Source organism: Giraffa tippelskirchi, chromosome 6 (assembly GCF_054371585.1).
Source record: "Giraffa tippelskirchi isolate mGirTip1 chromosome 6, T2T-mGirTip1v1.2.pri, whole genome shotgun sequence".
Taxonomy (NCBI): domain Eukaryota; kingdom Metazoa; phylum Chordata; class Mammalia; order Artiodactyla; family Giraffidae; genus Giraffa; species Giraffa tippelskirchi.
The window spans coordinates 126949465-126965991 of NC_137280.1; the positions used below are offsets into that span (position 1 = coordinate 126949465).

The 16527-nt window shown below is 44.7% G+C and overlaps 1 protein-coding gene across 50 annotated transcripts in view; it reads left to right on the forward strand.

Moving 5' to 3' along the window:
• Window positions 1–16527, forward strand: part of ARHGAP26 (Rho GTPase activating protein 26) — a 556769-nt gene that overhangs the window by 209378 nt on the left and 330864 nt on the right. For all 50 annotated transcript variants that reach the window (XM_081504651.1, XM_081504686.1, XM_081504653.1 and 47 more), the window contains 3 exons: window positions 8514–8609; window positions 10213–10274; window positions 15200–15271. In XM_081504651.1, the coding sequence (XP_081360777.1) occupies window positions 8600–8609; window positions 10213–10274; window positions 15200–15271 (144 nt within the window). In that variant the 5' untranslated portion in view covers window positions 8514–8599. The remainder of the gene's footprint in view (window positions 1–8513; window positions 8610–10212; window positions 10275–15199; window positions 15272–16527) is intronic.

Sequence of the window (16527 nt, forward strand, 5' to 3'; positions counted from 1 at the left end):
GCTTAGATTTGGATGGAGAGAGGGGGAAAAACTTAGCCTTAAACCCCAGGGTTGGTGAGAAAAGCAGTGAGCAACAGTGGACTTTAAGTGGGTACCACATCTGTTTGCTCACCAGCCTTGGAGTCATTGGGGTCTTCTCTGGATCCCCATACAAGCCACCAAAATCTTGACATAAATAGGCTGACAGTTACTTCTCCAGCAAAAGTGGGTTTATTCGAAATCACCAAAGATTTGCAATTTGGAGTTTACAACCATGGTGAGCTACGTGCAAGTCCCAATACAGCAAGGAGAAGAGAACTTTTTCAAAGAGGGGAAAAGAAAGCTGGGATGGCTGTAGTAAACAAAGAATCCATTGGAGGAATTGAGAGTTTAAAGTATAGTGGGTTTTCATTGGTTGAGTTGTGACAGTCTCTCGTTGGCTAAGCTTTCGCCAAGCAAGAAGGGGAAGTCTTTTTCTTCTTGAGCTTTGCTAACTTTGTAGGGCACGAGAGCTTTCCCTATACAGTCTATGGAATTCTCCAGGCCAGAATACTAAAGTGAGTACCCTTTCCCTTCTCCAGGGGATCTTCCCAACCCAGGGATCGAACCCAGGTCTCCCACATTACAGGCAGATTCTTTACCAGCTGAGCCACAAGGGAGGCCCAAGAATACTGGAGTGGGTAGCCTATCCCGTCTCTAGCAGATCTTCCTGGCTCAGGAATTGAACCTGGGTCTCCTGCTTTGCAGGTGGATTCTTTACCAACTGAGTTATCAGAGAAGCCCCATCTTGTTCAAGGGTCAGCTGTTATTATGTATATGGAATGATGATGCTACTGATCCCTGATAGTTGGACCTGAACTTGGAGGTTTTAGTAAGGAGCAGAGTTTCTCTGAATTTCTCATGGTCTCGTTATCTCGAGACTGGGTGGCCTGTGCACCAGTGTCCAGTTTGAGAGGTGTCATACCACAGAGAGAAAGCCTTTTGACCGTGGTTGCTTGTTCTTGAGCGAGGTGGGATGGAACATCAGAGTAGAAGTTCCCAAACTAAGTTCTGGGCTAGCCTCTCAGTGAAAGGATTAATCAGTGTTTAAGTTGATCTAGTTTCTCTTCTGTATAAAAATATGGTTTCCATTTTCTTGGGGATGAAGTTCAAATTCCTTAGCTTGGCATTCAGTTTCTTCCAGAGTTTGATTCAAACCTCTCTTCCTAGTCTTATATCCTTTAAGTTGAGCTTCCTGCTATTTGTAGGTATGTCCTCTGCGTTTGCATCTCTTTGCTTCCCCTTCCTACTTTTAGAATACCTTTGCATGCCTCTCTCCCCTGCCCTGCACCTCTTCCCATCTCTAGATATTCAGATAGTACTAAACTTTTAAAGTGCACTTCAAATTCCACTTCTTATTCTTTTTTTTTTTCCTGGGGAGCCTCCTCCCATGGCCCCAGCTGAAATAATATCTCTTTTACACTTCTGTGGCTATTTTTTGCCTTAGCATGCACTGCTTTAATTTGTAAGTCTGTATACATAAGGTGTATGTATGTATGCTCAGTCTCTCAGTCATGTCTGACTCTTTGTGACACCATGGACTATAGCCTGTTATGCTCCTGTGTCCATGGAGTTTTCCAGGCAAGAATACTGGAACTTGTTGCCATTTTCTTCTCCACGGGATCTTCCTGACACAGGGATTGAAACCATGTCTCTTGTGTCTCCTGTGATGGCAGGTGGATTCTGTACCATAGCACTGAGTAGACCCTTCTAAATTGTATTCTTCTCAAGGATATGGAATATATATGTGTCATCTTTTTATTTCTTTGAGTACATTGCTATCAGATTCTCAAATATTTGAGTAAATTAGGCATTATGGTATAATAGTTAAGAATTTGGGCATCAGAGGAACCAGGTTCTTAGACTACCAGTTATTAATTATGTGATTGTGACAGATTATTTAACCTCTCTGAATCCGTTTACCCATATGAAAATGGGAGTAATAACACATGCTCAGTACAATGGTTGTAGGAATGAAGTGATTTAAATTGCTTAGTAGGTACATGTTACACAGTAAAGTATCCAATAAATAATATATTTAAAGTTGTTTTGATTTACATAAAAGTGAGTTTGGATCTTCCACATTTTCCCTGAAGGATATTTTCATGTAAATGGAATTAGAAACCTCATCTGGAAAAGGTTGACACACCTTTCTTTGTCCTGTTTGATTTCATTTTAAAAATCAACCCTGAAAATTTCATTAGCTTTAGTGCTCTGGTTGGAAAAACAAATTCTCCAGAGTCAGTTCTGACTGTGACCTCATTTAAGAAATACAGTTTTAGGGAAAATGGCTTTAGGAAAAACATGCAGATGTGTACTCAGAATGTACATTGTGAGCTCTGTTGTGACTGATGTGGTTGTTGGGCATATCATTGTCTGGAGAGATGAGAAGTTTTCCGAGTCTTCTCCAGCCATGTTTGAAAGAACGCAGAAGACACTGGTGGTGACTTCATCCCTCCAACCCTTCCCCTCCTTGTCTCAGGCTTGAATGGATGAGACCAACAGAGGTTCTTGGAATGTATTAGGACAGTTCTTCTCCCATGGAGTCTAGTGCCCCTCTCTCCGTTGCTGACTGAGCATCCACTGGACATTTCCCTCCTCTCGCGGGTGTCTTCATCAGTGGGACAGGATGACGGTTGGCCCTGTTGTTTCTCTTTGAGTCTTGTCACACCTTCCCTGACATAGTCAATTGCCATCTAGAAGCTATAGGCAAGACTGCACATCACAGAAATTAGTCAGATGATTTTGAACATGGTCTGTTTCCTTTTGCCTATGTAATAATATAGAGTTCAGGCTGTAGAATGGCATTGAACAAGGAGAGGTCACTTGCTTTTCTTACAAATTAAGCAATAGAACTCAGTTTAAAATGCCACATGTGACTTGGGGAAATGCCTCTCTCCAAGCACAGTTTTTGGTAGAATGTGTTCTCAGCTTGTCTACATATGGGGAAAGAGAAGAGTCACTGGGAATTCTGCTTTCACCTGTTTTAGCTCCAGGTGTGGGGATGTGCTGGGGCTGAAAAGGGACACCTGATTGTGACCAACAGCATGTTTGTAGCTCATTTTCCTGGTCACTTGGTATAGAGAAAGTTTTATGTGCTTGCTGGCATCTCTTTCTTCAGTTCTGTGGGAATCTTCCTTAATGGACAGCGTCAGAGCAAGTGGCTATATGTTAATAGTAACCACATTCTTACGTAGTAAGCTCTGACCAGACTTGCATAGTTGGAAAGTTTCACCTAATGTACCTAATCTTTTTTTTTTTTTTCCCACTCATCAAGCATAAAATCAGGAATATCACCTTTGATGAGTGTGATAAACTATGGAGTGGGAATTTCCTCTCTCTTCTTTGTTCTTTCAGTGACACCTTCTCTTAACCAGTCACTGTGCTAGGTTCTCAGGATACAGTGGTGAACATGAAGGAACACAGTCATCACTCTTATGAAACTTACCATTCAGGAAGACCCTAATCAGATAATTATCCGAACGATGTAAAGTTGCTGTGAAGAAGAGGTACATAGGATTCTGGGAGTGAAACTGGGGCAGGGTTTGGCCTGATTAGACAAGTCAGGGAAGACTTCTTGGAGGAAGGAACTATTGCACAGAGGGCTGCTGTTAGGAATAGGGCCCATTCCAGAAACTGGCAGAGGCCAGGGTTTCCAGCGTCCACTGGGAGGTGGCAGCCCAGACCCTGCAGGACCTTTTAGGCCTCGGGAGGGACTTTGGTCTGTGTCCTTAGAGCTCCGGGAAGCCATTGTAGGGTTCACTGCTGGAGCCGGCATGGTTGGGTGGAGAGCCACTGGAGGGACAAAATTGGGAGACCAGGAAGGGACAGTTTCAGTTATCCAGGCAATGAGGGGTTTTGGTTTACGGGTTGCTGGTAGTGATGCAGGAGTGTGCAGAACTGAAATGCATAGGAAGCAAAATGAACAGACTTGAGGAGAGTGTTTGCTGTCAAAGATAACGCATGGATGTCTGTCTCTTACTTGTGTGGCATGTTGAATGGTGGTGCCCTTTGCCTAAATAGGGACACAGGAAGGGGCCTGTGGTTGGCTCTTTGGGGAGCCGGTAGGAGAGAAGAGAGGATTTCATTTTGAGAGCATTGAGCTTTACCTGAGAGTGGGGCTTCTGAGGAAAAGCTGCAACTTCTCTGGGGCTCATGTCCTCCTTTCAGCTCTCAATGTCGGTCCTCTTATCTAAAGAATCTCAGACATTCCACACAAACAAACTTTTGTTTCTTTGGCCAATCAGATCGATGCAATAGGTTTTGAGGGCCACCTTGTCCAGCCCTGTCCTACACACTCAGTGTGCATTGTGATTCAGAATCACTCATGAATCATTCTAAATGCAGTATGATGGGGTGCAGAGAGTCAGTATAATCGGCTTTCAGAGAAGGAAGAGATTAACAAGGCCTGGGACGTTGGTGTCTTGTAGGCACAAGAACACCTCTTGTAAGCAGCCGAGAGGCCAGTCCTGTTGCAAGTGCTTCCTTGGCCGTTGGTCTTTATTAACTGTGACCAGTTTCTAGGTCCAGGGACAGTGACAGAGTAGCAAAGCATTTTAAGCATAGTTATATCCAGTCTTGCTAACTTTGGAGATCAGATGCACTGATAATAAACATAACTGTGAGGTTACCTTGAGTTCTTCATTATGTACGCATTTGTAAGCCTGTGTGTTCATGTGCACATGTGTGTTGAGTTTTACCCAAGGAGCAAAAGGAAATGGCTTGACTTGTGCTATTACTGGTAAAACTTATATAAACCAACTTAAGAAATTAGAATAAACCTACCTATTTCAGTGAAAGAAAGGATTATACTTGGCTTACTTTCTTAATCTCTGGGGAGTTAGTATCTGCTGTGGCATCTCCAAGAAGAGAAGGGCAGTTTCCTTTGGTTCTCGAGTGAGCAGCAGCTTTCGGAGCAGCCTGTCAGGGCCCAGACTTCCAGCTGCTTCCTCATCCCTTCGCTGCCTGGTCTCCTCACTCAGCAGCAGAGCCTACTTACTCTGTAAAGCGGATCCTTGTCCTCCCCAGAGGCTGCCAGTCACGCCTTCCCTCTGCTCTGGCCAGCGTTCTGCCTTTCTAGCAACAGATGTTTCTGAAAAGTAAATATTATTGCCTCTGCTTGGCTCCTTGCTGTGGCTCGCGTTGCCTGAACATGAAACAGTAGGGTTATATGAGCAGGGTGCCACGAAGCTTGGCATGCACCCAGCGCCAACACCAGCCTCCCTGCCTTCTCTCCTCTTACTGAAATGTGTGTTTGAGATTCCTGTGTGCATCAAAATGAAGGCACCAGAAAGAAGTGTCTGTGCAGCTGCATATCTAGCGTGATCACCTACATAAGAGGCCAGCACTCTTTTTGAGTGGCAGTAGCCAAGAACCAGTGGCTTTTGGGTGTTCTCTTTTTGATGTCCTCTCCATTGTCCCAAGTAACAGAGAGGAGTTGATCTTAATGGGGTGAACCAGTGCAGTGTGCCCCAGGGACCTCAGTTTAGAGGGCTTGGTCGAGTTGCAGATCCACATCTTAGAAGTCGTGTGTGCTTATGTCAGTCCCTTCACTTCTCCCACTCTCAGTATAGATAATCATGCTTCCCTTCCTGTGTCCTGTTACTGGAGGACTAATGTATTAAGGAAGGGCAGCCCAGCCCTGCCTAGAACGGAAGGTGACAGCCTACGGAGCACTTACCCCGTGTGTCTCAGTGGGTCTCCTGGCAGCCTCACAGCTTAGGTAGGTCTCTTCACCCAGAGGATGATGACTTACATTAGGTGAGATGTTAGAAACTTTATGACTAACCCAGGGTTAGTTACATAGCTGATCAATGATGGAGCTAAAACTTGAATCCAGGAGCAGTGGAGGTTGAAGTGATGGCCGGGGGCTGGGGAAGGGGTTTACCAGTGTGTAGAACCAGGACCCCAGTGGAGAAGGAAGGTTCTCGTAATTGAGCTGGAAATGCTGTTCCAAAGGCCGGGAGTAGATGCTGAACAAGGAAACAGCAGTGTTCATTGTACCTTTACATGGAGAATTCTCTCTCAGGCACGTGTCATTCAAGCCCATGGTGAGTTTCTTTTCAGATTCTGATGACTGGGCTTCTCACTCTACCCATCTGTCCTTCCTGGCCCACAGCCCAGTATTGACTCCACACCAGGACTCATTACCTAATGTCCCATCCAGGGGACCAGCGTTTATCAGCTTTGTGGGGCCCACAGCGCTTTGTGGGGTGTGCTGTGGTGGGGTGTGCTGTGGTGGGGTGTGCTGTGTGCCACCACACAGGGAAGTCGGGTGACACTCTGGTTGTAAGCTTACAGGCTTGTTTCTCGTTCCATGGGCCTCCCGAGGAAGGCCCCACAAAGGCCCCATTGTGCATCTTGAGCCTCTGCTCAATCTTCATTGGCAGCACGGCTTTTCAGGGGCCTGTTTGGGAGCTTTCCCAAGCCTGGCTGACTTTTCTCCTTTCTTCTACCTTGTTGAGAAGAGGGTCCAGCTTGAGTCTTACTTGCCCTCTTGGAGAGGCACAGGAGGGTTGCTGAGTGGATAGAGAAGCAGTCCTGTTCTTACTCTTTGCTCAGGCTTTTATCTGTGAGTCCCAATCAGAGAAACATTCTGGCAAAGCCTAGACTGAGTACCACCTGCCCACATTCCATGCACTCCATGAAGAGCTTTGTCTTCTACTTAGAAACATTATTTTTCCTCATTTTCTTCCTGCCTGACTGTTGCCACCCCTGTCCTTCTCCCCACAGTGTTCTTTCAGATGCATCTGTTTCTTTCTTTTTTTTTTTTTTTTTTTTTTTTTCATCTGTTTCTTTCTTGACTTGCCAGGGAGTGATGTGTGTTCTTGGGGATATTCTCAGCCTGGGTTGGCCAATCTTAAGAGATGCCCTGAGAGATTTCCCTGCCAGCATCTTTATACTTGTGGCCAAGAACCAATCCACTAAAGTGACTGAATCAGAGACGGCTGGCCGTTGGCTCCTGTGTTCTCCTCTGCTCCAAGTGCCTTCCTCTTCTGGTGATGAGTAGAGGGCCTTGCACAAGGCGTAGCTAGCTTGGGACCCGCGTCATATGAGCTGAGGTTGGGAGGGCAGTCCCAGAGCAGGAGCCCCTGGAAACCATGCAGTGGTCTGAGCCTCAGACCCGAGAATAGCAGGACAGCCCCACCTGACTCCATTGCTTGGGGTGAACGCTGGGTTTGGCGAGCTCTCTACTGGGAGTTGGATTTGTATGTAGCTCTCCCCACCTCTGCCACACACATATTATTTAGCACGTACTGAGCAGGGTACGGTGCCAAGTACAGGGAGAGGAAACAAGCAAACCAAGCCAGTAGATGGAAAAAACATGACCCCTAACCTCAAGGGACAAATTTAGGAACTAAAAAAGAAGTGCTGAGTATCATGGATGCTTTTATTCCAAAAGGTTCTGTTGATCTGTGAAGCCAGAATTCTCCCTCACCCCTGAGTCCCCCTAGTACCTTATGAAAGCCAGACCTCGTTGCCAGTTATGCCTCATATTCCCTCCTCTGGGAATTTGAACATAATGTCATTTCCCCTTCAATGAGGGAAACATGTCCAAGGGTAATTTGAATGATTAGCCTAATCTGCAGGAAGGCTGCACACGGAATTAAGTTAAGCACATTTGTGCCGAGCAGCCTTGTCTGTCAGGCCGCTTAAAGGTACCTCGGTGGTTTATACCCTTAACAGAAGCTGAGGATTCCGGAAGGGTCATTGGTTTTTATTACTGTCTTAAATGAAAGCTTGTTTTTAAAATTTGACAAGGGCCTCTGAGAGCTTTCTTTATAGATACCATGTTTGGGGTGTGTTTTTTACCCCAGGTCAGAACATTGCCAGGGCTTTGTTCTGGTGGCAGTGGTGGAACGAGGTCACCCAGGGAACTAACTGGTTCAGGCAGAGCTTTGTCAGGCTGGCGGCTGCTCTCCTCTGAGGGGAGCCCAGAGGGCTCTGAGAACTCAGGCCTTATGTGTCCTTGAGTCAGAAGAGGAGGTTCAGGTGCTCCTGTGCAGTTCCAAGCCCTTTCTGCCAGCTCCCACCTAATGCCTGTTTGTTGTGTGTGTTAGATTGGGGTGCGTATTGTTGAGTCTGACATGGGGGCATCTTCACTGACCATGTGGAGGGTCAATGACAGAGCAGGGCTGAACAGATCCTAATGTGGGCTCTGACCCCAACATTCTTAGGCAAGTGGATTCCCACCTGTATCAATTGGAGATGGCAGGACTCGCTGTGTAGCTTGAGGAATTAAGAGAGAGAGGGCCAGACTCGTTAAAGCAAATGTAGCTAAAGTACTGACTTGTGAAGCACATCATCCATTTCATGTTATAAACAGTTATTTACTATTTTGAATTTACATTATTTTGTGCTCTGAGATGGACTCAGGAACAGATTTAGCTGCTTTTGGTAGTAAAAGGACTAAAAAGTGCAGTAAATATGAAAGCAGATTTATTTCAGTAATTCACATTTTTTACTCTCTCTCTTTTTTTTTTTTTTTGTGCTAGATTTGTCTTCAGCAAAGAGGAAATTTGCAGATTCCTTAAATGAATTTAAATTTCAGTGCATAGGAGACGCAGAAACAGATGATGAAATGTGTATAGGTAAGTCACAACCACATGTAAGAATGTAAAAAGTGCACTGTTCACCACACTTTCATCATCCTCACTGGGTCTTTCACCTGGAACAGCGAGTATGTAAGTGTCATAAATTAAGAAGTCGATATTAAGAGTAGGGCCAGCAGAGTGCAGTGAGGATCAGAGGCCCTGGGGCTCTCCTGGGCTTTTCCTCGGAGTCCTGGGATTGCCTCTCCCCCTCTGGCCTGTAGGAGAGCACGGGAAGGTTTGCAGTGGGGCTCCTGTATCCACCCTCCAGTAGCATGCTGCTTCTGACTGGCTTCATGACGTTCTTCCCCGAATTCCAAACGTGATACCTTAGGATTAGAGCAAAAGCAGAACATGGGGAGATGGGAGAAGAGCTAGATCAGAGGTCCTAATGCAGACATGTTTTCTTGGACACTCATTTTTTAAAACTGAATTACCATATAAGTTGAAGTTGTGTCAAGTTCCAGTTTTTCAGCTTCTTTAAAAATGGGGGAGCCTGAGCAGCCGACCTCTCATTCTGCCCTGGCAGCAGTTAGCTGGGGCTGTGTAGCTGTTGTTACTTTTGGATGTGGAGAGAAGCTGGGTGTCTGCATCATTCACCCCCACCCCCAACACCTGCCCCTTGCATTTTCCTTAGCAATAGACTGAGAGCGGAGGTTCCCATTTATTACCTCACTGCATTGTGTCACTCTTCACTGTCTCCTGTCCATCTTCTGTGGGCAACACTGAGCACAGAGGATTTGCAATGTCAAGACACCTGTCTTTGCCAGATCCTAGTCTTTACACCTTATTCTTGCATCGGGCGTATTGGTTGACTCCATTAAGTGAGCAGAAGTTGAGCGAGTTACATTGAATTAATTAAGCCACCAAATGCTTATGGAGTCCCTGTTGGCTTACAGAGCATCAGAATCTGGGGATGAGCAGAGGGAATTTGGAGACAGCTGAGAGCAGTGAAAACATATCATTGTTGTAATGCCTGAATATGTGAATGCTTTTCCCAACAATACATGAATGTCTCCAATATCCTTAGGGCTATTGTATGCGATGCTTGTTGCATTTGGAATAATTTCAGTGAAAGAGACTGTCTACGTCTGACTGCTACGCTGCCAGCTGTGTTGCAATAATAAGGGGCTTGAAGATTCAGAGAGGAGGAACCCAAGGCAGAGAGGTGGCTTCCAATGCCAGCGGCATTGTTTGTTTAACTCTGGTGCAAAGAAAAGGTTGGGTTCTGACGCAGCCCCACAACAAAGGTTGCAGAGGTTGAATCCTGGGCAGGAAATCCTTGAACTCCTGAGAAGAACTCTACCCCATCCAGCCTGGGAGCTGGCCAGCATCCCATCAGTCCTGGGTACTCTCAGGAACAGGCAGGCCTTTTCCTTGAAGGAAACCCTTCCCCAGCTTGAGTGCCCAGTGGATTATCCTGCATTTTGGGATCATCCTTAATGGTTAGTGATGGAAAGACAAGGGGAGCCTTGGGAAGAGTTGTCTTTAGGCTTCTGCACATGCCAAGGGATTTTAGTCCATAACATAATAGCTGTATCTGGAAGGGTTTCCAAGGGCCTTTCACTCTACTTCTACCTCACGACCCCTTTCTCTTTTCTAGCAAGGTCTTTACAGGAGTTTGCCACTGTCCTCAGGAATCTTGAAGATGAACGGATACGAATGGTGAGTATGGCTGGGTTGCCCTTGGTCATGGACAGTGTGGTCATCGAGGGAGCACAGGGTTTGTTATCAGAAGAATGGGGTTGAGTCCAGGCTCTGCCACTTGAGTGCTCTGGGCTCATGAGCAAACCTCATCTTCTCATCCTTGCTGGGTTTTGAAGCCTTTTGTAAGTATTAAAGGTTTACCATGCTTAACTTAGAACCACATACTTACCCTCCTAAAGATTCACTATAAGGTGTAATATATATATATATATATATATATATATATATATGCTGCTAAGTCGCTTCAGTCGTGTCCGACTCTGTGTGACCCCATAGACGGCAGCGCACCAGGCTCTGCCGTCCCTGGGATTCTCCAGGCAAGAACACTGGAGTGGGTTGCCACTTCCTTCTCCAGTGCATGAAAGGGAAAAGTGAAAGTGAAGTCGCTCAGTCGTGTCCGACTCTTAGCGACCCCATGGACTGTAGCCCACCAGGCTCCTCCATCCGTGGGATTTTCCAGGCAAGAGTACTGGAGTGGGGTTCCATTGCCTTCTCCGATATATATATATATATATATATATATAAGTATATGACTTAGGGTGGATCTTTTGAATTAACTTAACTTTTAGATGAAATAAATCGTTTGAACTTAACTCAGATTCCTTATTGGCAGAATGGGAATGAAAGTGCTCTGCCCTGCTCCCCTTCTCCTCACCTTACTAAACTCATCCAAGAGCTCTCTTTTGTTAATTCTAAGGCACCTAACACAGTGCCTGCCATGTTGGTAGGCACCTAGTCAATGGGTACTTAGTGAATGATAGGAACTATAAGAAGCTTTCCAAAGAGAAGCAGTATGCAAATTCAAGAATCAAACACTGATCTCCAGGTTTCTAAGAGATATCTTTTGTATGAGGATTTATTCTGATGTCGTTCAGCATTCACAGATGAGGGATTTTGCATTCACAAGAAGCTCTTTTGGGCCTCCCTCTTATTCCTAAGGTATTAGGAATGAAGCTTCATGCTGCTTTGTCCCCAGGTGGGCTTGTCTCTAGGCAGCAGTGCCACAGAGGAGAGTCATCCATGAGCATTTGTTCCTCTTCCCATACTAACAGTCAGTGGTTTCAGGACTAAGTACTGTCTTAGTAGTCAGTAAGACAGTACTGGTCAGGTTGCCATAACAAATTTCCATAGACTGAGTAGCTTAAACAACAAACATTTATTTTTCACAGTTGTGGAGACTGGTAGTCCAAGATTAAGTTGCTGCCTGATTTGATTCCTGGTGAGGGCCCTCCTCCTGGCTTGCAGACAGCCACCTCCTTGCAATTTCCTCATAGTACAGAGAAAGATCAGGGAAGCTCTCCTGCCTCTTCTAACAAGGTCATTAATCCCATAATGAGGAGTCTATCCTCATGACCTAATTATCTCCAAAGACTCCATCTCTAAAAATCAGTACTATCATATTATGAGTGTTGATAAACTGAGTCTGGTTAAGTTTTTAAGTTTATTTGAACAAAAATTTGTTCAAATTCAGCAGAACCAACCCAGAAATGGTTAGGAGCAGCCCATCAAAAGGAGACAGGGCAGAGACTTTTATGTAACAGCTGTGGAAGCAAAGGAAGGAAATTATTTGATTGGCTATAGCTTAAGTGGTTTCCTTATTTGGAAAAGTCTAGTTGTTTGTGATTGGTTTCATTTTCTTAGATTTCAGTTTCTTCACCTTGAGGGACTTAAAGCCTTGGGTTTTAGTTTGCTTATGTAGGCAAGTTTGCTTATGTAATGCTAAGGCATTAGAGCCACCTCAGTCTAATGGCCTCCTTGTTTAATTTAATAGGGGTTAGGGCTTCAATATGTGAATTTTGGAGGGGATGCAATTCAGTTTACAAGCTCTACCAAGACATTATGTAGGCATGCATTTTCTATTTTAACTCTCATGATGACTCTATGAAGTGAGACCTTTATCATCTCCATTGTTCCAGATGAAGATACTGAGATTTACATCTGTAAAGTAATATGACCAAAATCACCCAGTTAATAAGTGGCACAGTCTGGATTCAAACCCAAGTGTGAGTGATATCAAGGAAACAGGTGTTTCTTCAAAACTTCAACCAGAGCAGAAGTCTGTCACTTTCTGCTCTGTAGAGAGAGACACTGTTTGCCTTGATTGCTCCCTGCTGGGTTCTTGAACCAGAATCAGGAGGGTGGTGGGTGGAAGCAGAGCAAAGCTTGTGTGTTTGTGCACATGCTAGTGCCTCAGAAAGGGAAGTGATTCTTTTGAGTCTGGTTCTTGGCGGAGTTGTTATTTGGGAGTGGGGGGGTGTGGCAAGCAAATCACGATGAATACTCTGCAGATTGCTATGGTCTGGGGTAAGGGAATAATGACTGGATTATACTTTTCAGCTTGCCTCTGCAATTTTATTATTAATGTCAGTGAATCGAGTTTCTGCTGTCTGCGTACGAGTATCTGGCCATCGCAAGCCCCTTCCCTAACCTCCTCCCCTTGTGACAACTTTGTTTTCAGTTCAGCTTATCCTGGTAAAGCTATACCTTCCTTGGGAGGCCTTCCTGGCCATCCTTTGTATTTTCTGAATGTCCAGTTTCTGCCTCTGACTCTGCATGTGGAGTGTCTTGATAGTCACTGCATATATTTGAGTCCCATTGGAAGTATGAGTTCTTGAAGGGTGAAGACGGGGTTACTGTGTTCCTATATTAGCTTATTGCTTGGAACTGAGTGGAAATTATATAGTTATAGAATCTTAGACCCATATGGACCTTATTCCTTACTGTATACAGCCCCTTATTTGACAGATAAGAAAAGTGAGGTGTCCTGAAGACTGATAGCATGCAGTAGTAGACACTGGGACACTGGGACAAGGACTTGGGCGTCCTGATTCCCAGGTGGGAAGTTAGGGCTTTTGTATATTTAGCATCTAGTGAGGGCTGGATTCTCCCCCAGGGAGGCCCATTGGAACAACTTGGAGAGTTTAAAAGATACTGATGTGTGGAATGAGGTATAGAGTTTCTGATTTATTGGTCTGGAGTGTGGTCTGGAGTGTGGCCTGGAGACTGGGAATTTTAAAAATTCCTCAGGTGAGCCTAGCTTTCCTTTAACATTGAGAACCACTGGCTTAGGGGCTGTGAGCACCATTGTGAGTTTGAGACTTATACTTGATTTGTGGAAAAGATGAAATAAGTGAGTCAAATGACAATATAAATCAAGTAAGTTAAACAGTATTGCAACACTCTAGAGTTAAAATATTCTAACAGAAATGCTCTCAAAAGTGAGAAAAAGGCAAACGGCAATAAATTTGGAGACCTGCCACCTTCTCCCCTTCACATTGTCTAGTTAGTTCTTTGCTGTCTCCATCTATGGCTTCTGGCATTTACTCTGTTAGTTTCATTGCAATGGATAGGCATGTGATTTAGAAAAATAATGCTTTGTTGCGATGAGATTCCTGAAATAATTAGTTGAGTGACGAGTGAGCAGTGAATGACTTAAAAGGAAAGACTGTAAAATATCGCGCTGCTTTAGAAAAGAACATAGAATCTTAGAGCTGGAACAGTTCACCCCACTTATTTTGCAGATGATGAAATTAGAGCCCAGAGAGGTTAAATGTTTTGCCCGTGGTCACACAGTTGGCAGCCAACCAAGAACCAATTCATTCATTTATTTAATTGTTGAAAACGTTTGAGTGTTCCTTTGTTTCAGCACTCTTCTGTGTTTTGGGGATGGTGGTGGACAAGTGAGCATTTATAAGATAGTGGTGTGTATGTGCGTATATTGTAACGGTGAAACAGAGAACTTCAGCTAGTCTACATCTTCTGAAGAAAACGCTTGGTGAGGTGCTGGGAAGTTTCTTCGAATTACTTTGGCAGTAGAGAAAGCCTCCCTAAAGAGGTGATATTTAAGCTGAAAACTGAATTGCAAGAAGTAATGAGTTGTCCGCACAAGAATTTGGAAACAGAACATCTAAAAGAGTAACCAAGTGCAGAGTTTCAGAAGTGGGGAGGGTTTGGTCCATTTGAGGTGCATTCAGGTGACAATAAGGCTTCTCTGATAGCTCAATTGGTAGACAATCCACCTGCAATTCAGGAGACCCCAGTTCGATTCCTAGATTGGGAAGATCCACTGGAGAAGGGATAGTCTACCCACTCCAGTATTCTTGTGCTTCCCTTGTAGCTTAGCTGGTAAAGAATCTGCCTGCAATGCGGGAGACCTGGTTTAAGTCCCTGGGTTGGGATGATCCCCTGGAGAAGGGAAAGGCTACCCACTGTAGTATTCTGGCCTGAAGAATTCCATGGACTGTATAGTCCATGGTGTCGCAAAGAGTCGGACATGACTGAGCGACTTTCACTTTCAGGTGACAGTGTGGTTGGAGGGCAGGACCTGAGGGGGTGAGTACAGTGAGATGAAGTTGAAAGGCAGCCAGTGGCCAGGAGGCACAAGTGTCTTGATCCCAGTCCAGAACTGGTAGGGAGGGCTACATAGAATCAGTCTTGGATGGTTTTTATGTCACCAAAGGTGGGTTTTTTTTTTGCAGGGAGGGTTAACTTAGACTTAGGGTTTCATCTACATAAATATAACTTGGCTGAATGAGCATTTACAAGAAGATGTCAGTTGAAGCTTGAAATTTAGACCCTACTCTGTCACCAGTTCCGCTCTGCCTTCAGTGTAGTTGCTTACGTTTTTAAAGGTTCTCGTTTTTATTTTTAAAGAATCTGTCTTACTCATGCATAGGAAGAATACTGTATTTTGAACCGATGACTAAATTTTGATTTCGCATGCTGCTGGTTCAAGTGTTATGAAGAGGTGACACAGGCAACATTGTGCTAACTCAGATTTTATACTGAGGCATTGGGAAGTTTTTTGTGCCAGAACTGCTCTGCTTCTTTACTGATCCTGCTTCGGTGCCCGCCTCCCCCACCCCTCTGCTTTTCCTCTCCAGATTGAGAACGCCAGTGAAGTGCTCATCACTCCCTTGGAGAAGTTTCGAAAGGAGCAGATTGGGGCTGCCAAGGTAAGAATTTTGCAAGCCTTCTTGGATTTCAGGACAGAAGGTCTGGAAAATACAACACCTAGTGTCTGAAATAAGACTGAGAGGTCAACCCCAGATCAGTTGTTGTAGTGTTTTGATATTTAATTGTGTTGTGCTAGTTCATAAACCATCCAGAAGTGGAAACTATGCCTCCTTTACGTGAGTAGTTAACCTGTGTGTTTGGACACCATGGAATTGTATTGTTTGCAGAGGTCCAGACTGAGGCCTAGGACAGGGGTTGCAAATAGGCCCCTGTGGATGTGAGGACCCTCTTCTTAACCCACTTTTGCTGTGTGTGAAATTGAGCCCTTTGTTGTTAGATCTTTCCATTTTTTCAAGAGAAACTGAAAAGTCAGAGTTTTATGTGAAATTTCCTGGCTTTAAAATATTTCTGGCACATAATTAAAAAATATATATTGCATGCTGTGCAAGTCAAAAAGTGGGACTGCTTTACCCCAGGTCAGCATTTGTTACCACTGACCTGGAAAGACTGTCGCTGAAACTTGGCTGATTCTAACCTGTTACTCATTTTTTTAAAGGGGATTCTCCCGAGTTTCCCACCCTGTGATAAATCACTAGACAGCCCTAGCCAGGTTGACCTTCAGTAGAGTGTTAGAGCCCACCTATGGGCAAGATGTTTTCATTGAAATCAATGAAAGCAAAAGGATTTTCAAGGTTTTCTTCCTTTTTTTTTCTTTTAACTGAACTGAGTCATTTGGCTTGCAGCCCCTTGCGCCACCTGCAGGAGATCTTGGGCAATGTCACCCTCTTGTGAGACGGTGTGGATTTTACTCAGTTGTGAAATGGCCTTGAGAGGTGCCTGCTTGTAGGTAGGAAAAACAGAACCGAAGTATAACTAGGGGTGGTCTCTCCCACCCCCAACTAAGTGCATCTGCTTTCTGAAAATGAATATGATTAGGGCGTGAAAGAGATGTTCTGGTCAGTCACTGTTATTCAGAGGGATGGATGACCCTAGTTTGAGGGAGGGACCATGGCCAAGATTTTTCTTCCAGTTTTCCAGCACTTCCCATCCAATTTTACAGTTTTCATTTATGAAGAAATTGGAGCTCATTGGTATTGTATCATACGTTAAGGAATGTATAATTTAAAGGAAGTCTTATTCTGCTAAGATTTCATCCAAGCCTTTGAACAGGCCCAGGGACAGATGGGAAAATGCCGAGTGCCCCTCCCTGAGTTCTCCTCACTGATGCAGACCCCACGAGCACCTTCTCTTTTGT